The 21562-nt window shown below is 40.9% G+C and overlaps 1 protein-coding gene across 2 annotated transcripts in view; it reads right to left on the bottom strand.

Moving 5' to 3' along the window:
* Nucleotides 1-591: 591 nt before the first annotated feature.
* LOC125456528 (uncharacterized) overlaps nucleotides 592-21562 on the bottom strand; it is a 100645-nt gene continuing 79674 nt past the window's right edge. The window contains exons 9-11 of one of the 2 annotated variants that reach the window (XM_048539725.2): nucleotides 20952-21028; nucleotides 12699-12762; nucleotides 592-968 (exon numbers count right to left, since the gene is read on the bottom strand). In XM_048539725.2, the coding sequence (XP_048395682.1) occupies nucleotides 895-968; nucleotides 12699-12762; nucleotides 20952-21028 (215 nt within the window). In that variant the 3' untranslated portion in view covers nucleotides 592-894. Of the gene's footprint in view, nucleotides 969-12698; nucleotides 12763-20252; nucleotides 21029-21562 lie in introns of those variants that run through there. The other variant, XM_048539722.1, reaches the window with a different exon arrangement.

Here is a 21562-nt window from a genome sequence, read left to right as displayed (position 1 = left end):
ACATTTTAAAAATGCCAGCCTACCTTGTGTAGGGTCCAGGGCCTTGGTTACTGTTCCAAATGGCACCGTTGAGCTGCTGGTCCCCTGGAAAAACAGTTTTAGGGGGTGGGCAGTCATCCTGTATAGAACAGCAAACACGATGAGGGGTTCATTCAAGCACTGCCACCAGGAAAATTGAGAAAAATTCAAAGCTGCTGCACATGCTTGAGACCCCGTTTTACAACTGACATGAGATCCCTGACTTGAAACATAAAATTCAGCCACATATTTATAATGGAATGCACTCATCGGTGCTTTCATTTACTGAATCATCACACTGCCTTTTAATATTTTTGATGTTCATTTTTGATTGCACATATATTAAATGCTCATGATAGTTACACTAAAAACTTTCCATAACCACAATTATAGTCATCATTTTGTGTTCATTAAACAACATTTATTGCAGTGAGAAACTTTACTATAACACCATCACATATACTGTAATGATTGTTTCAGTTTTGACTGAGATTAATACATAACTGCAGCCTTTCATGCAGATGAAATGAAATCAATATCTCAATTTACTTTAATATCCAGCTACGTCTTTCATCAAAATATTAACTCACAACAAAGTAAGAGTTGCTGCTTTTATAATGGAAAAAACAGTTTCCTTTATTCAGTTAACAGCCAATTTCCAGTTTAAGTCAAAATAAGTTGCTTGCTCTATTGTGTTGAGATCCCATATGTTCAAGGACAATAGAAGCTACTACTTCATTGTAGATCTGGTTCTGGTCCCACAAAGGAAAATTTTAACATAACCTCAAAGCTTTCTTCTGTTTTTAGACCAGTTGCAAAACTACGATTGCTTTGTGTCAAGTAATCAAAAAATGTTTGGACCACGTCCAGTTTCCATCAAGTAGATCTATCCCGGGTTTCCACACCAGTTGAGAATAAATCAGAGGTGTATGTATAGAGGAGATATAGATCTGCACATATAAAAGAAGAAAGAGAAACTGTGGATGACATATTGCCGATAAATTTTTGTTAGAATGAGGCATTTTGTGGAGAATAGCATGAATTGCATTTTCAATTACCCTTCAGTCCAATCAATTTTGGGCTGCAAATTGCTGGAAGTACAAATTGATAATGGTGCAGTGAGATCAAGGCAGCAATAGAAATACTGGTCAATTTATCTCCTTAACTAATAAACTGTAAGGGTTTGCATGATTTTCAAAGTTCTGTTTTATCAATTTAAGTAGCTGGATTACTGAAACAGGGTTAATTAGAATATAGTGAACTCACCAATAATCAAATTCTATTAACACAAAACTGTGGTTGTGGCAAAGTTGTCAGATGTTCCCACTGCCAGAATAGGAAGTCCAGGAGAAGGATGCCCTGGAGGAGCCAAAGTTCCAGAGTGGTAACTGTAGATTAGCTGATCCAGTGAATGCTTGTGCAGGTCAACCAACTGCCGTTCAATTAGACCACACTACAGCACAAATTTGCAAGACGCAAAATCTGCATCTCCTTGTGCAAGACAATGTATGCCACAAATACAGCCACTAGGTGGCGTGCAGATTGCATACACACGAAGAAGCACTTCTTCTGAAAGCAGCAGCTTTTGGGCCACCCTCAAAGAAATTCTGAGGAAGTAGTTTCAGCTGGAGTGTTATCTTGGCCTTGTGAGGACACAGATAATCACTCCATTGTTCCTACCCCATTACATTGGATGTTAAAATCCCTGTTGTTCTCTGAACAGTTTGAATCCTGAAACTTTACACAGAACATAGAACATTACAAGTGCAGTGCAGGCCCTTCGGCCCTCGATGTTGCACCGATCTGTGAAACCAATCTAAAGCCCATCTAACCTGCACTCTTCCATTATCACCCTTAAGTTTATCCAATGACCATTTAAATGCCCTTAAAGTTGGCGAGTCTACCACTGTTGCACGCAAGGCATTCCACGCCCTTACTACTCTCCGAGTAAAGAACCTACCTCTGACATCTGTACGGTATCTATCACCCCTCAATTTAAAGCTATGTCCCCTCGTGCTAGCCATCGCCATCGGTGGAAAAAGATTCTCACTGTCCACCCTATCTAATCTGTTGATCATCTTGTATGTCTCGATTAAGTCACCTCTTAACCTTCTTCTCTCGAGAAAACAGCCTCAAGTCCCTCAGCCTTTCCTCTTCAGACCTTCCCTCCATACCAGGCAACATCCTGGTAAATCTCCTCTGCATCCTTTCCAAAGCTTCCACATCTTCCCTATAATGCAGCGATCAGAACTGTACACAATACTCCAAGTGTGGCCGCACCAGAGTTTTGTACAGCTGCAACATGACCTCATGGCTCTGAAACTCAATCCCTCTCCCTATAAAATCTAACACACCATACGCCTTCTTAACAACCCTATAAACCCGGGTGGCAACTTTCAGGGATCTATGCACATGGACACCGAGATCTCTCTGCTCGTCCACACTACCAAGAATCTTATCATTAGCCCAGTACTCTGTATTCCTGTTACTCCTTCCAAAGTGAATCACCTGGTCACTTTTCAATTACAATTTTAATTTATAGTGTTGCTAGAACATACAATGCAACAAAATAGCCTCCTGTACCAACAGAAAAAATGCCTTATTTTCATGTTTTATATGGAATGTGTTATGCAGACATTTAAGTGCTTCAAAGGAAACACAATTTGCAGTGATCATTTGTGGAGATAGAGGCTGGAGCTGAGATGTGGAATTTCAATTAATCAGCAGAATCTCTTCACTTTTGCTGTTTTGAGTGTTGACTCCTCCTTGCCATCCAGGAGAGCTGTGTTCCTGAGCTGGGGGCTGTGCTCGGCGGCAGGGAGACTGCTGCTGCACCTGATTCAACCCCACCTCCCAGAACCAGCTGTCACCCCTCACCACCATCATGTCCAAGTTTAAGGCAGGCAGCAGTTGCCCTGGTCCTTGGGCACGGCTTCCTGGCTCTATGAAAGGACTCTCCCTGTGTAGTGAAGCACGATAGCGGTATGCATCAACTTCACTAGGTCCGTGTACACATGCACTGGCGCTGATGCCAGAATGTACAGCACATGGTCAGATATATCCTATTAAGGAAAGACCATTTGGTCTACATGCAGAAGATTGCTGCGGCTTTGTGCTGCCAGCTGACATCACACACTGTGTCTGCGAATGTGTGGGATCATTCTGACTGTTAGTGCATGCCTAGGTGCCATTTTGACATTATGGATAATCACTCCAAAATGAAGTTGAATGCAATGGGAGGTAGTATGTTCCTCCACCAAGGGACACAATGATCAACCTTTGCTCAGCCATGAGGAGGCTCTGTGCCTTCTGACTGGCATGTCAAATCACTGGCTATAGCTCGCAAAAGCTGCTGCTGCACAAAGAACTTAGAAGTCTGTGCAGCAGAAAATCTAACTGCGGTGAATGCTGTCAATGGCTTAACCCCACCCTCACAAGCCTGTTTCCGTCGTTGAACTCAAAAAGGTTGTAGACACGTTTCAATACCTCACACTACAGCACAAAAATATGAAAAACATGTTTGACTGTATTGACGACAAGACAGAACTCTTAGGTTTGGGAGTAGATCTGTAGCTCGGGTTGTGGGTACTGAGTTGGTTGGCTCACCGGGCTGGTTTGGTGTTCCGCAGACGTTTCATTACCCTGCTGGGTAACATCATCAGTGCAGCCTCCAATGAAGTGTCGGTGTGTTTTCCCGTCTGGTTTTTAAACTCTGGGGTCCGTTGAACTGGATTGCCTCAGTTCCGGTTTTCAGAGTGGGACACAAGCTCACATCAACCCTATGACAACTGCTCCCCAGGACTAAAGACCCACTCCCCGCAATGGATTGGACCAGTGTCACCTATAAGATCCCCTGCAGAGACTGTGAGAAACACGTCATCGGACAAATAGGAAGGAAACTAACAACAAGAGTATATAAACACCAATTGGCTACAAAAATCCACGACCAACACTCACTCATCTCAAGCCACATGGATAAGGAGAACCACCAACTTGACTGGGACAGCACCAAAATCCTCGGACAAGCTAAGCAGAGACAGGAACGCGAATTCCTAGAACCCTGGTACTCCATGAAGAAAGCCATCAATAAACACATAGAACTCAACCCCATATACACTCCACTACGAAGGAAAACCAGAAGGGAGGCAATCCAGGTCAACGGGCTCCAGAGTTTAAAAACCAGGCAGAAAAACACACCGACACCTCTTCGGAGGCTGCACTGATGAGGTTACCCAGCAGGGTAATGAAACGTCTGCGGAACAACGAACCAGCTCGGTGAACCAACCAACCTCAACCGAACTCTAAAGTAGGAAAAGATTATTGAGTAGTTTCAGTGTTAATTTCGAGTGCTTAGCAATGCCTTTTCAGATACCAAGTCTGCCCATTGTAAGGTGTGAAGTTGAAAAAGAGAAAGTTTTCACACATTTCCTGAATCATTGTGTTTGCAGACAAATCAGGTTGCATAAAAATTGCCATAGGAACATGACACATAGGAGCAGAAGTAGGCCATTCTGTCCATTGAGTCTACTTTGCCTTTCAATGAAATCATGATTAATATGATAATCCTCAATTGCACTTTTCTGCCTTTTTCCCATAATAGAACATAGAACATAGAACATAGAACAGTACAGCACAGAACAGGCCCTTCAGCCCACAATGTTGTGCCGACCATTGATCCTCATGGATGCACCCTCAAATTTCTGTGACCATATGCATGTCCAGCAGTCTCTTAAATGACCCCAATGACCTTGCTTCCACAACTGCTGCTGGCAACGCATTCCATGCTCTCACAACTCTCTGCGTAAAGAACCTGCCTCTGACATCCCCTCTATACTTTCCACCAACCAGCTTAAAACTATGACCCCTCGTGCTAGCCATTTCTGCCCTGGGAAATAGTCTCTGGCTATCGACTCTATCTATGCCTCTCATTATCTTGTATACCTCAATTAGGTCCCCTCTCCTCCTCCTTTTCTCCAATGAAAAGAGACCGAGCTCAGTCAACCTCTCTTCATAAGATAAGCCCTCCAGTCCAGGCAGCATCCTGGTAAACCTCCTCTGAACCCTCTCCAAAGCATCCACATCTTTCCTATAATAGGGCGCCCAGAACTGGACGCAGTATTCCAAGTGCGGTCTAACCAAAGTTTTATAGAGCTGCAACAAGATCTCACGACTCTTAAACTCAATCCCCCTGTTAATGAAAGCCAAAACACCATATGCTTTCTTAACAACCCTGTCCACTTGGGTGGCCATTTTAAGGGATCTATGTATCTGCACACCAAGATCCCTCTGTTCCTCCACGCTGCCAAGAATCCTATCCTTAATCCTGTACTCAGCTTTCAAATTCGACCTTCCAAAATGCATCACCCTTAATAATCCTTGATTCCTTCCTTTACGCAAAATCTGTCAATCTCAGACGTGAATATACTTAATGACCCAGCTTTGACAGGCCTCTGAAAGAATTCCACTGATTCACAATCGCAGAAAAGAAATTCATCCTCATCTCTGTCTTAAATAATCTTAAAAATTTCATCTTCTGGTCCTAGATTCCCTGACAAGGGGAAAAAAGGCCCTTTTGCACCTACCCAATCAAGTCCCTTCAGAATCTTGTGTGTTTCAGTAAGGCCATCTCTCATTCTTCGAAATTCCAATGAGTCCAGGCCCAGCTATGCAACCTCTTAAGACAGTCCCACCATACCCAGTATCAGCTGAGTGAATATTCTCTGAATCTCTGATGCTTTCCTTAGATAAAAGGCCCAAAACTGTTCACAGTATTCCATTTGTGAACTGACTGGTGCCTCATATGTTTTCAGCAAAATCTCTCTATTTAGAGTCATTGAGTTGTACAGCATGGAAACAGACCCTTCAACTCGTCCATGCCAACCAGCTATCCTAAAATAATTTAGTCTCATTTGCCAGTATTTGGTCTATATCCCTCTAAAACCCTTCCTATTCAGGTACCCATCCAGATGCCTTTTAAAAGGTGTCATTGTCCCAGCCTCCACTACTTCCTCTGGCAGCTCATTCCATACATGTTCCACACGCCGTGTGCAAAAGTTGCTTCTTAGGTCCCTTTTATATCTTTTTCTCCTCGCCTTAAACCTATGCCCTCTAGTTTTGGAATCCTCCACCCTGGGGAAAAGACCTTGTCTATTCACCCTATCCATGCCCCTCGCCCCTCATGATTTTATTAACCTCTATAAGGTCACCCCTCAGCCTCCGATGCTCCAGATTCAGCCCCTCCCTATAGCTCAAACCCTCCAACCCTGGCAACAGCCTCAAAAATCTTTTCTGAATCCTTTCAGGTTTGACAGCATCCTTCCCATAGCAGGGAGACCAGAATTGAACACACTATTCCAAAAATGGCCTAACCAATGTCCTATACAGCTGCAACATGACCTCTGAACTCCTATACTCAAAGCACTGACCAATAAAGGCAAGCATGCCAAATGCCTTCTTCACTACCTGTGGCTCCACTTTCAAGGCACTATGAACCTGCACTCCAAGATCTCTTTGTTCAGCAACACTCCCCAGGACTTTACCATTAAGTGTATAAGTGCTGCTCTAATGTGCCTTTCCAAAAAGCAACATCTCGGATTTTATCTAAATTAAACTCCATTTGCCACTCCTCAGCCCACTTGCCCATCTGATTAAAATCCCATTGTACCCTGAGGTACTTTTCCTTGCGGTCCACTACACCACCAATTTTGGTGCATCTGCAAACTTACTAACCAAACCTCCTATGTTTGCATCCAAATAATTTCTATAAAAGATGAAAAGCAGTGGATGCAGCACTGATTCTTGTGGCACACCACAGGTCTCCAGTCTGAAAAATGACTCTCCAACACCACCTTCTGTCTTCAACTGTCAAGCCAGGTCTGTATCCAAATAGCTCGTTCTCTTTGCATTCCATGTGATCTAACCTTACTAACCGGTCTACCATGAGGACCATTGTCGAATGCCTGACTGAAGTCTATATAGATCACATCCACCACTCTGCCCACATCAATCTGCTTCATTACTTCTTCAAAAAACCCAATCAGGTTAGTGAGACATGATTCCCCATGTACAAAGCCATGTTGACTATTCCTAACCAGTCATTGTATTTGGATATCCAAATACATGTAAATCCTGTCCCTCCAGATTCCCTCCAACAACTGGCCCACCACTGATATCAGGGTCATTGGTCTGTGGTGCCCTGGCTTTTCCTTACCACTTTTCTTAAATAGAGGCAGCACATGAGCAAACCTCCAGTCTCTTGGCACCTCACCTGTGGCTACTGATGATAAAAATATCTCAGAAAGGGGCCCAGCAATCACTTCCCTAGCTTCCCACAGAGTTCTAGGGTACACATGATCAAATCCTGGGGATTTACCCATCTTGATGCATTTTAAGACATCCAGCACCTCCTTCTCTGTAATATGGACATTTTTTCAAGATGTTGCAATTTATCACCCCGTTTATTATTATCTTTCATATGCTTCTCCACAGTAAATGCAGATGCAAAATACTCATTTAGTATTTCCTCCTTCTCCTGCGGTTCCCCACATTGCCGGCCTTGCTGATCTTTAAGGGACCTTATTCCTTTTGTCCTTATTGTATTTGTGTATCTCAAGTCCCCTTTCTGCCCTCCTGATTTCATCCTTAAGTATACTCCGACTGCCTTAATTCTCTTCTAGGAATTTGCTCAATGCCTGCTGTCTATACCTGACATATGTTTCCTTCTTATTCTTGTCCAAAACTTCAATTTCTCTAGTTGTTCAGCATTCCGTATACCTACCTACCAGTCTTGCCCTTCATTCTAACAGGAACATATCGTCTCTAGATGCTCATAATTTCACTTCGACGGCTTCCCATTTTCCAGCTGTCCATTTATCCAGCAAACATCCCGCTCCAATCAACAGTTGTAAGTTCTTGCCTAATATTGTCAAAATTGGCCTTCCTCCAATTTAGAACTTTAACTTTCAGATGCAGTCTATCCTTTTCCATCACTATTTAAGAACTATTAGTATTATGGTCACTGGCCTTAAAGTGGTCTCCCACTGACAACGCAGTCATCTGCTCTGCCTTATTTCCCAAGAAGAGATTCAGTTTTTCCCCTTCTCTAGTACGTACATTCACATACTGAATCAGAAAATTTTCTTGTACACAGTTAACAAATCTGTCTCCACCCAAGCCCTTAACACGATGACAGTCCCTGTTGATGTTTGGAAAGTTAGTCCCCTACCATAACTGCCCCATTATTCTTATAGATAACGGAGATCTCCTTGCAAATTTGTTTCTCAATTTCCCCTTCCAATTCTGGTGCAATCTGTCCTTTTTATACAGGTCACTGCTACCCGAGAAGAGATTCCAATGATCCAAAAAAGTGAAACCTTCTTCATTCATTAGCTCCTCACCCACACATTCATCTGCTCTATCCTCCTATTCCTAACTAGCCTGTGGCATTGGGAATTAATCGACATATTACTATCTCTATGAACCTTGCCCATTGAAGAAAAAGTCAAGATACTATTTGCCTTCCCTATCACCTGCTGAACTTAGATGCTAGCTTTTTGTGATTCATTGTCAAGGTCTCCCAAATCCCTCTGTTCTGTAGCTTTCTGAAGTGTTTCTTCAATTAAATAATTTTCAGTTCCACTCTTTTTCTGCCAAAGTGCATAACCTCACAATTTTTCACATAATATTCCATTTGCCAAGTTTTGGCCCACTCAACTAACCTGTCTAAATCCTTCTGCAGTCTCTTGATCATCTTCACCACTTGCCATTTCACCTACTTCAGTGTCATTCACTAACTTGGCTGTAGTACACACTTTTCTCATCTAAGTAATTCATATACATTGTAAATAATCATGGCCCCAGCACTAATCTCTGTGGCACTCCACTATCTACAAGTTACCATCCTGAAAATGCTCCCCTTATGCCAACTCTGTCTTTTGAAAGTTAGTCAATCCCCAATCCATAGGCTCTTATGTAGTGAAGTAGCCTAACGTATCTTATCAATGCTTTCTCAAAATCTAAATATATTACATCTTGTGCTTCTCATTATCTGTATTGCTATCTACCTCCTTCATGAATTCTAGCACATTTGTCAGGCATGATTTCCCCTTCATGAAGCCATACTGACTCTACTTAATCATATTAAAACAATAAGGTTACTATGGTCTATAAACCTGCCAACTAGTAGAAAGGATAAGGAGGATGTATATATCTGCAGGGAAGTCACAGAGAAATGCCATTATAGAATAGTAATAATGGGAGACTTCAATTACCCAAATATAGACATGGATACTGTAATGCAGGGAGTAGCAAGGGGCAAGTGTTCCTAAATTGCGTTCAGGAGAGTTTCCTACAGCAGTATGTGACCAGTTCAGAAAAAAATGCATTGTTGGACCTGGTTCTTGGAAATGAGGTAGGCCAAGTGGATCATGTGTCAGTGGGAGAACATTTAGGAGACACCTTCTCCTCTACCACTATTTAGTTTAAAGCCGTACCAACATACCTTGTTCTGTGATTTACCAGGACTCTGGCCCAGCATCATTCAAGTGGACCCTATTCCAAATGAAACTCTCCTTCTTACCCAGTATTGGTGCCAATGTTACAAAAATTCAAAAATGAAACCAGAAAGTGCTGGAAAAACTCAGCATGTCAGGCAGCATCTGTGGAGAAATAGCAGTGTTAACTTTTTGAGTGCAGTGACCTTTCTTCAGAATTCTGCTTTCTCTCCATCAATGCTGCCTGACCTGCTGAGGTTTTCCAGTAAGTTCTGATTTTGTGTCTGATTTCCAACACCTGCAGTTATTTTTAAAAAAAATTTGTGTAGTGTTTTACAAGAATTCAAACCTGTTTCTTCCCACACCAATCTCTGAGTCATTCATTCGTCTAATTGATCCTACATCAATTAATTCATGGCTCAGGTAGTAATCCAGAGATGATTACCTTTGTGATTCTGCCTTTTAAATCAACAGCTAGTTGCTCATATTCCTGCAGCAGAACCTCCTTCTTCATTCTACCTACATTGTTGAGACATGACAACTGAACCTGTTCCCTCGCACACCATGTTCATCTGCAGTCCAGGTGAGATATCCTTAACCTTGTCACTAGGTTCACAACACAGCATTTCGGGACTCCTGATCTTGGTTATACAGAACAGTGTCTATTCCCCTAAGTATACTGTCCCTAGTTATAGCTATATTTCTCCTTTCTTCCTGACTCGATTGGCTCCCTGTAGCATAGGGCTATGGACATTTTGCTCATCCTCCCTACTGTCCTCACTCTTATGCATACAAGGAATAAGAATCTTGAATCTGTTGGATAAGGACAGGGGCTGAGGCTCTTGCACTACTAGCTCCTGCATCTCTAACTGCCTTACTCGTAGTTAAACCCTCTAGTCCTTCACTATTGACCAAAGCAGAGATAATTAATTTCAGGGACATGACTGGTACAGTGCCATTCAGAAGTGTACACAATATTCCAAACGTGGCCTTACTAAAGTTCTGTACAGCTACAACATGACTTGTCAATTTCTATACTCTACGCCTCACCCGATGAAGCCAAGCATGCAATACTCCTTCTTGACCACCTTGTCCATTTGTGTTATCACTTTCAGAGAACTGTGGACCTGTATGCCTAAGTTCCTCTCAGTGTCAATGCTTCCAAGGGATCCGTCATTTACAGTGTACTTCTCTCCTGCATTAGGCCTTCCAAAATGCATCACCTTACCTTTGTTAGGATTAATTCCATCTGCTATTTCTCTGACTAAGTCTCCACCTTTTCCATATCCTGCTGTATCCTCTGACAATCCTCCTCACTATCTGTAGCTCCACTGAACTTTGTGCTATCTTCAAACGTACTTGTCAGACCACCTACGTTCTCTTCCAATTCATTTAGGTATGTTACAAAGAATGGGGTCCCAGTGCTGATCCCTGCAGTACACGACTGGCCATAGATCTCCAGTCAGAAAAACATCCTTCTACTACAACTCTGTCTTCTCTGACCAAACTAGGTCTGCATCCATCTTACCAGCTCACCATGGATCCCATATGATTTTATCTTTCATATCAGCTTTCTATGAGGGACCTTGTCAAAGCCTTGCTAAAGTCCACATAGACATCATCCACTGCTGAGCCCTCATCAAACATCTTTTCACTTTATCAGAAAACTCGAAATGTTTGAGAGACAGAACCTCACCTGCATGAAGCCAATAATGCCTGTCCCTCCCAATGTGAATAAATCCTATCCCTAAGAATCTTCTCCAATAATTTTCCCACCACTGACATAAGGCTTGCTGGCCTGTAATTTCCCAGATTACCCCTGTTGCTCTTCTTAAACAAAAGGAACAATATTGACTATTCTCCACTCTTCTGAGACCTTGCCTGTGACTGAAGAACATACAAAAATATTGCACAAGACCCCAGCAATTTCCACCCTCACCTCCCTCAGTATTCTGGGATAGATCCCATCATGTCCTGGGTACTTATCCATCTTAATACTTTTCAAAATACCCAACACCACCTTCTTTGTTCATTACAACATGCTCCAGGCTCACCACGTCCTTCTCCTTTATAAATACTGATGCAAAGTATTCATTAAGGACCCCACACATCCTCTGGCTTCATTGCATTCCCTTCTTTGTCCTTATATACATATAAGAGCCTTGGGATTTTCCTTAATCCTGTTTGCCAAGGCCATTTCATGTCTCCTTTTATCTCTCCTGACACTTTGTTTAAATTCTTAGTCATTAGCTTTCCTCAATTTAGTACTTGTACCCAAGGATTATGCTTATCCTTATCCAGGAGTAAATTTAAACTTATGGAATTATAGTCACTGTTTCTGAAATGCTCCCTACTGAAACTTCGATCACCTGGCTGGGCTCTTTCTCCAATTTCACATTTAACATAGTCCCCTCCCTAATTGGACAGTTTATATATTGCTTCAAAATCCCTCCTGAATGCACTTAACAAATTCACCTCCATCCAAGCTCCTGGTGCTAAGGGAGTCCCAGTCAATATATTGGGAAGTAAAAATCTCCCATCACAACAACCTGCCGATTTCACATTTTTCCATGATCTGTCCACATAGCTATCTATCTCCCACTAGTTTTTTAGAGGCCTGTTGAACCCCATCAAAATGATTACACCCTTCCTATTCCTAAGTTGTACCCATATGGCCTCACTGCATGAGGCTTCCAAGGTACAGGTGTGATATTTGCCCGAGTCAGTAGCACAACTCTCCCACCTCTTTTATATCCCTCTCTATCTCACCTGAAACATCTAAATCCTGGAAAATTAAGCTGCCAGGCTTGTTCTACTCAAAACCAAGTCTCTATAATAGCTACAATATCATTGTATCTAGGTAGCTCTCCCCCTCCCTGATGTGTCATGGTATCCAAAGTTAGGGCTCCGGCTCATTGACTCTGAGCCCATGTTCCTTGAGCAATTAGGATTAGTCCCAGTGCTGTCAAAATGAACCACAATAGAGTCCACCAGCTCCCACATACTGCAGCAACAGCACATTGCCTAGATTTGCATCTCAATTTTATTTAATTAGATTTTCAATTGAAAAGAAAATTCACAATAGATTGTTAGTTTCCAAATCAGTAAATGTTACTCCTAATTAGATTTTCACCTGAAAACAAGTCATAACAGGTAAAACAGAGAAATACTCAAATGCCAATTACTTACCTGTGATGTCACACTGTCTGAACTCCCAGTTCTCAGGCTGTAGTTTGTTCTTGCACCCACCAATCTGTGGAAGTAGTTAAGAAAATAACACACAGCAATACCTCCTTCCCCACTTCACAGAACTCCCAACTTTACCAAACCCTAAAGTTTTTAGAGCTTGAACTCCATGCTGATTACACTCAAAGCCTTGTTTTTATGAGGTTCATGGTGCAGCAGTTAATGGTGATTCCCAATTCACAGAAAAATAGAAACACAGAAAATAGTAGAAGGAGAAATCTTTTCCTCATGTCAGTCCTAAATGGCCTGTATCCAACTATTGTGATCTCTGGTTTTGGACTTTCCAGTCATTGGAAACTTCCATTTACCCTGTCGAGTTCTGTCAGACTTTCATACGATTCTACGAGATTCCCTCCCCATCATTGTTCCAAATGCCAGTGAATATTGTCCTAACCAATCCAAACTCTTTGCATATCAGCCTTGCCATTCCAGGAATCAGTCTGTGAGCCTTTGTTGATATAATATTCTTTCTCAGGTAAGAATAAAACTTTACACAATACGACAGTTGTGGTCTCACCAAGGTGCTGAATCCCAAGACACACCTGCTCCTGTACTTGAATCCTTTTGCTATGAAGATCAACATACCACTTGCCTTCTTCACTGCTGCATCTCTGCACTGACTTCCAGTGACAGATGCACAAGGACATCCAGCTCAGTTGCATCTACCATTTTCCAATTTGTTGTCATTTAGATAAAAATGTGGCCTTTCTGTTTTTGCTATCAAAGTGGATAACCTTGGATTTAGCCATATTATACTTCATCTGCCATGCATTTGCCCACTCACTCAACTTGTCCAAATCACATTGAAGCATCTCTGCATTCTGTTTACAGTTCAACCTCTCACCCTGCTTTGTGCTTTCTGCAAATTTGGAAATATCACATTTAGCTCCCTCATCTAAATCATTAACAATGCTGGAGTTCAAGCACTGATTCCTGTGGTATCCTGATAGTTATTCTTTGTGACATGGAAAAAGACCGGTTTATTCTTACGTTTTGGGTCGAGACCCTCCTTTAGAAAATTTCTGAAGAAGGGTCTCGACCCAAAATGTCAACTTTCCTGCTCCTCTGATGATGCTTGGCCTGCTGTGTTCATCCAGTTTCACACCGTGTTATCTCAGATTCTCCAGCATCGGCATTTCCTACCATCTCTGTTTATTCTTACTTTTTGCTTCCTGTCTGCCAACCAGTTCTCTATCCATGTCTGTTAATAGCCCCAACAGCCTTCTGAAGGTCTAAATTAAACCACATACATTGGCTGCCCCTTATCAACTATACTTGTTACATCCTCAAAAAAATCAAGTATATTTGTCAAGCATGATTTCCCTTTCATAAATTCATACTGAATTCATCTAATCCTCATTATTTTCCAAGTGCTCTGTGATTCAATCTTTTACAATAGATTCTTGCATTTTCCCTACTTCTGAATTCGAGCTAACTGGTTTACAACTTGCTGTTTTATCTCTGCCTTCCTTCTTAAGTAGTAGGACTACATTATCAATCTCCAATTCATAGGAATTTTTCTAGAATCACGAAAGATGGCCACCAACACATCCCATATTTCTGGTGCCACTTCTTAAGTACTCTACAGATGATCAGGTCCCAGGGATTTATTGGCCTTTAATCCCATCAATTACCCATAACACTGATTCCCTTCGGTTCCTCCCTAATTTCCCTTGTGAGCCATTGTCAGGCCACTGGCCTGTTTTGTTTTGATGGTCAACTGGAATGAACAATTTGTGGCAGTTCCTCTGTGTATTCTTTAAATATTTGTCACCATCATCCATTTAAATAATGTTCCCCCATGTATCATACAATAATTCAAGCCATATCTCTTTTCTGCCACAAATTGTGGTTTTCTTCTCCATTAATAAATATCTGTACAGTGAACTCAGTTACATTTGCAACAGCTTCTGTATATCATGTTAAAAAAAAAGGCACAGAGAAGACAACCTATTTGGAATGTACAGAAAATTGGAAACCAATAGATAGTGAGAGAAAGAACCTACATTTATTCAATGTCTTTCTTGCAGTATTTAGATCCAAGACCCAGTATCAGAGTTAACTATAATGAATTTTTTTTTGTATTATGGCACCTTTTCCTAAAGGGCCTCATGTAGCCAGATTGCCAATTATTGCTTTCTGATTATACGGTACCCTGTATAGCATAGGTTTCTATGAGATCAGAAAACAAGCTATCAAATTCTTACACTACTAGACAGGACAAAGTGCAGGAAGAAGTTCCTGATGACCAGGGAGTCCAGAACCAGTGCACACAGTTTAAAGATACGGGCATGCCTTTTAGAACTGAGATGAGGAGAAACGTTTTCACCCAGAGACTTGTGAGCCAGTGAAATTTTCTGCCACAGAAAGCAGTTGAGGCCAAAACATTGAATATTTTCATGAAGGTATTAAATATATTTCTAAGGGCTAAAGGGATCAAAGGACATAGGGAAAATGTAGGAATGCAAGGAACTGAGATGGATGATCAGCCGTGATCATATTGAATGTGGACCAGGTTAAAACAGCCAAATTGCCTACTCCTATTTTCTACTTTTCTACATCTCTACATTGCTTGGACATTTCAAAGCATTTCACAGCAAATAAATTTTATTTTGATTTGCAGTTACAATGAAGCCTAGCAGTTAATTTGCAAAGAACAGTTACCCATTGACCAAACTTAGAAAAATAGTAATTTATTCTGTTATTGGTGACATTGGTTGAACGGTAATTTGGATATCAGGGCAACAATGAATTGAAAAAATTCCGACAAACTCTGAGTACTTCATTCACCTGTCAGCCAGACTATACCATCTAATGGAATAAAATGTTATTACTCAACTTTGATTAAGAATTGTACATTCTCCTACTAGGCCATGTTTGCACTTTAGGAGGAGATAATTAAATACTTTCAAAAGAGGAAAGAGAAAGATCATTGGTGAAAGAAGCTGAAACATAGGATCAGCTTATCTCAGGGTGCCTGCGCCTCAAGTTGGCAGTTAGTCTGGCTTCTTTTCCTGTCACAGCCAACTCAAATGTTGCTCTGGCCACAAAACAGTTTCCTTTTAAACAGGAGGAGCTTGCAACTGCCGGATATTAAAATCTAGTGGTGCTGCAGTATGACACTCCCTAAATCATAATTAGAAAGAGGAGCCATTACTAAAATAGGAAGATGCTTTCTGGAAAAATAATTGAAGCTTGCAGTTGCTATTTCAGGACATACTAATACTTCCCTCAGGCCTTACTCGGATCTTTGCTTTGTTTGATAAGATTGTCAAAAATACAGATAGTTCGAATCCCTGCAGGCGAAAGGGTGATTCTGCAATGCAATAAGAAGAATATCAAGAACTTAAGAACTAGGAGCAGGAGTAGGCTGTTTGGCCCTTCGAGCCTGCTCTGCCATTCAATAAGATCATGGCTGATCCTTTCATGGTCTCAGATCCACTTACCCATGTTCTCACTATATCCCTTAATTCCTTTATTGTTCAAACAAAACCTACCTTAGCTTTAAAAACGTTTACTGAAGTAGTGTCAACTATTTCACTGGGCAAGGAATTCCATAGATTAACAACCCTCTGAGTGAAGAAGTTACTTCTCAATTCAGTCCCAAATCTGCTCCCTCTAATCTTGAGGCTATGCCCTCTTGTCCTAGCTTCACCTGCCAGTGGGAACATCCTCTCTACCTCTATCTTTTCTATTGCCTTCATAATTTTATATGTTTCTATAAGATCACCTCTCAATCTTCTGAATTCCAATGAATATAATCCCAATCTACTCAGTCTCTCCTCATAAGCCAGACCCCTCAACTCCGGAATCAACTGAGTGAACCTCCTCTGCACTCTCTCCCATGCCATTACATCCTTCCTCAAGTAAGGAGATCAAAACTGCACACAGTACTCCAGGTGTGGCCTCATCAGCACCTTGTACAGCTGCAACATAACCTCTCTGCTTTTAAACTCAATCCCTTTAGCAATGAAGGACAAAATTCCATTTGCCTTCCTAATTACTTGTACCTGCAGACCAACCGTCTGTGATTCATGGACAAGGACACCCAGGTCCCTCTGCATTGTAGCATGCTGCAACTTTTTACCATTTAAGTAATAATCCCTTTTACTACTATTCCTACCAAAATGTATGACTTCACATTTATTTACATTGTATTCCATCTGCCTGACCTTTGCCCACTCACTCAATGTATCTATGTTCCTCTGCAAAGTTTCACAGTCCTCAGCACACTTTGCTCTGCCACTCACCTTAGTGTCATCTGTAAACTTTGACACCTTACACGTGATCCCCAACTCCAAATCATCTATATAAATTATAAATAATTGCAGTCCCAACACCGATCCCTGAGACACACTACTAGCCGCTGATTGCCAACCAAAATAGCACTCATTTATCCCGACTCCTTGTTTCCTGTTAGTCAACCAATCCTCTATCCATGCTAATACTTTACCCCGAACGCCATGCATCCTTATCTTATGCAGCAGCCTCTTGTGCGGCACCTTGTCAAAGGCCTTTTGGAAATCTAGGTACACCATATCCACTGGGTCCCCATTGTCCACCCTTCTCATAATGTCTTCATAGAATTCCAAAAGATTTGTCAAGCATGACCTGTCCTTCATGAACCCATGCTACGTCTGCCCATTGGGACAATTTCTATCGAGTTGCCTTGCTATTTCTTCCTTGATAATAGACTCAAGCATCTTCCTCACTACAGAGGTTAAGCTAAACAGTCTTTAATTCCCTACCTTTTGTCTACCTCCCTTTTTAAACAGTGGCATCACATTTGCTGCTTTTCAATCTGCTGGGACTGCCCCAGAGTCCAGTGAATTTTGGAAAATTACTGCCAGTTCTTTTTCTTCCACCATCTCTTTTAGTATCCTGGGATGCATTCCATCAGGGCCAGGAGACTTATCAATCCTTAGCTCCATTAGCTTGCCCAAACTATCTCTTACTTAATAATGATTGTTTCCACGTCCTCACCTACCTTCATCTCTTTGTCAGTTACCGGCATGTTATTAATGTCCTCCACTGTGAAGACCGATACAAAATGTCTGTTCAACGCCTCGGCCATTTCATCATATCCCATAACTAAATTCCCCTTCTCATCCTCTAAAGGGCCAATGTTTACTTTAGCCACTCTTTTTCATTTTATATATTTACAGAAACCTTTGCTATCTGTCTTTATATTCTGAGCTAGTTTTTTCTCATGTTCTATCTTGCTTTTCTCTATAGCTCTTTTTGTGGCTTTCTGTTGACCTTTAGAGTTTTCGCAATCTTCTAGTTTCATGCTGTTTTTGGCCACTCCTTCCAAGAGGATCCCTAACTGTGAGGTCATTAATTATTCCTGTCTCATTACACAGGACCGGATCTAGGATAGCTTGCTCCCTTGTTGGTTCCATTTCTTACTGTTCCAGAAAACTATCACGGATACACTCAACAAACTCCTCCTCTAGGCTACCCTGACCGAGCTGGTTCGAACAATCTACATGTAGATTAAAGTTGCCCATTATAATTGCCATACCATTTTTACAGGCATTAGTTATTCCTTTGTTAATTGCCTGCCCCAATGTGATGTTATTATTTGGTGGCCTATAGACTACGCCTATCAGTGATTTTTTTCCTCTTAGAATTTCTAATTTCCACCCAAATGGATTCAACCTCATTCTCCATAGAACCTATATCATCTCTCAGCACCGCCCCGATGTTGTCCTTGAATATCAGAGCTACACCACCTCCCTTATTTTCCTGTCTGCCCTTCTGAATAGCCTGGTACCCCTGGATATTTAACTCACAGTTGTGAACATCCTGTAACCATGTCTCCATAATAGCTTCCAAATCATATTCATTTGCGATGACTTGTGCCGTTAACTCACCAGCCTTGTTATGAATGCTACGAGTTAAAGTGCCTTTATGCTAGCTTTCTTACCTTCATGATTTCTGACATCTCTAATAATATCACCTGAGTTATCCTCCCTTTTTGCTTCATTCATAGTCTGCCTTAATGCTTTGATATAAAGCACTTAATATCTTTTCCACTATGATACTACCCAAATTCAGGTGGTACAGCTAAGGAAAGTTATCCTGTAGGGATGACAACTGTAATATGTAAGGAATACAAACAGAACAAAATAGCATTGCAGAAGACAATTCAATTGGCAAACAAAAGAAATGAGAAATGGGAATGTCAGCTATATGTGAGAAACATTTCTTCCAACTTTTCAACTGTTTTACAAGATATTAAAGTTACATAGCATAATGCTAACACTATGAAACATATATTACCACACACTGTCAAAGAAAACAATCAATTGGTTACAAATGTCTTAAATACAAAATTATAAAAGGACAAATGAAAGATGGGAAGCCAAGGCAAGTAGAAATAAATGATTTTATTATTTTAATTTTTTAAAAAATGTTTACTTATGGAGACAAGGATTAATAACACTGTAATAAAGTTAATCCTGGGATTTCAACAGCCATTGTTTTTGTGTTGCACAGTGTATACTGAAAACTTAAAAACAACGCTGAGTCGGAAAGACTGGAGCAAGGAGCTGCCTGCAGGTTAAGGGCTAAATGTAAAGTGGGCTACAGACACCTGGGGTGAAGTTTCCCCTTTAAGAGTGAATTGGTTTTTCTCCATAGTTAACAATCAGAACTAAAATTGTGGGAATACAAAATTGTTTGGAAACACGTGATTTCTGAGAATGTGAGTTCGATAAAGGAAAGACTTGCATTTTTGGAGCATCTTTCTTACCATAGGACATCCCGAAGTGCTTTAAACCTAATGAAGTATGATTGAAAAGTAGTTGATGCTGTAATAAAGGAATCAAGGATTTCACACATTAAGATTCCACAAATAGCAGTGCTGAAGATAATTTGATCTGCTTCAGTGATTTTAGTTTAGACATGAATATTGGTTAGGACATCAGAGCGAACTATCCTGTTTCTCTTCACAATAGTAGCATGGTATCTCCTATTTCCATTTGAAAAGGCAGATATGATTTCAATTTAAAATCTCATCTGAAAGACAGCAGCAGTGATAGTGCATGCTTTCTGGATACCACACAGGAGTTATCAGTTCAGATTTTGTACTCAAGTCTCTGGACACCTTAATATAACTGACACCCCTGACTCAAAGGCAAGAATGGTATCACTGGTGCCATGGCTAATTGATAACAGGTCATTAATTAAGGAGAAAAAGCAGTCTACTCTTTTTTGTTAAAAGAGGAATTTCACCCTCCAGCTAAATCTCTGTATTGGGCACTAGCATCATCAATAATGTGCACGTACAATATCTCAGTTTGGCCATGTTTTGACAAAATAGAAACATTAGTAAGCATTTTATTTTTTTACATCTGAGAGAAACCTGAAAGTAATAAATTATTTTATATTTTGTCTTCACTGTTATTGATAAAGGCTAAGAGTAATACGAGTCTCTACAATCACTCCCTCAATACGACTTAGCTTCAGTGATTCATATTTTGTGACCTACCACTTCTATACTTAGTCCTTGGATTCATTTTCAGGCTCAGAAAGTCGATAAATGACTGCACCACTTTTACTATGTCTTGGGAAGACAAGTTTTTGCTCTTTCACAAAAGAATTTTCACTGGAGTCATCCTCTACAGTGTGAACAGGATCAAAATCAGTTGGCCTCTTTGGAATGAAAACAAAAGTATTGCAGTTGTCTTGTAAAGAAATATTATTTAAAGCACAATATGTTGATTCTTCAGCACATGAACAAGAGCTGTCTGACGACTGACTACTTGTATCATATTCATATTTGAACATTTCACACTGTGGTATGTCTTGGGAAGATGTTTCAGAGCAGCATTCATTTATGAAGTCACTCCGAGTTTGTATGTCACCTGTATTGACATTTTCTCCATGGGCTGTGGATTTAAGTTTGTCAATGCTCACTAAATAATAGTGCTTTTTGTCTAGTAAGTCTTCATTTGCCATAGGGCGCGGTGTCTCCCATCCTTTGGCAGATAAATTGCATTCAGTGGCATTTTCAAAATCATCTCCTTTTAAACTTGGAAGTTTTGTTGCATCAGACTGGGAATATGGTGGTAAATTTTTATTTAGAATGCTATTGCTTTCAGTTGATGGCATACTGTCATCAAAAGGTTTACATTGACAAACACAGCGAACATCAGCTTGATTGTTCTCCAAGTTACAGCTTTCAGATACAGATGGAATCGTGTCTTTACTTGGTTCTTGACTTGTACAACCACATCTGTTGGCCTCGGAGGGTTTAGTTTCATCAGCTAAACCAAAAAAAAATTCAATTTAGTCTGAAGAAAACAAGGGGTTGCATTGTTTTACTGGAATCAAATGCTTGCACTTTTTTTTGGACAGGAAGAGTCCTATTTTAACTGAGTAATTAATGATTTTGAGTAGGGTCAAATTGTGTCCTTAGACCTGGACTTCCACGCCTTTCAGGAGGGTTGTGGCAGGCATCCCTCTTGAAAATGTGTGTGTGTGTGTGTGTGTGTGTGTGTGTGTGTCCGTGTCCAGCCCGACATACGAATTGGTGGCTGTCCAATGCAATAGTAGCCTGTTTTAAAGGGCTGCCTCAGTTCTCTGGCACTTCATCCCAGGGATTTCATTAAACAGTATTGCCAAATTTGTGCTACTTCATGAACTCATACCCATTCCAGTGAACTCATATGCCAATAATCTCAATTTAGTACAAAATTTCTCAACTCAAGAACCCCCACCACCATACATCCCTATGTCACCTCACCCAATATTCACCACAGGGCAATCTCAGGAGCCATACTGATATGAAACAAAGTTCT

The sequence above is a fragment of the Stegostoma tigrinum genome, chromosome 8, assembly GCF_030684315.1.
Source record: "Stegostoma tigrinum isolate sSteTig4 chromosome 8, sSteTig4.hap1, whole genome shotgun sequence".
Lineage (NCBI taxonomy): Eukaryota > Metazoa > Chordata > Chondrichthyes > Orectolobiformes > Stegostomatidae > Stegostoma > Stegostoma tigrinum.
Note: the sequence above shows the minus strand (reverse complement) of the source record. Positions and strands in the feature narration are given on the sequence as shown.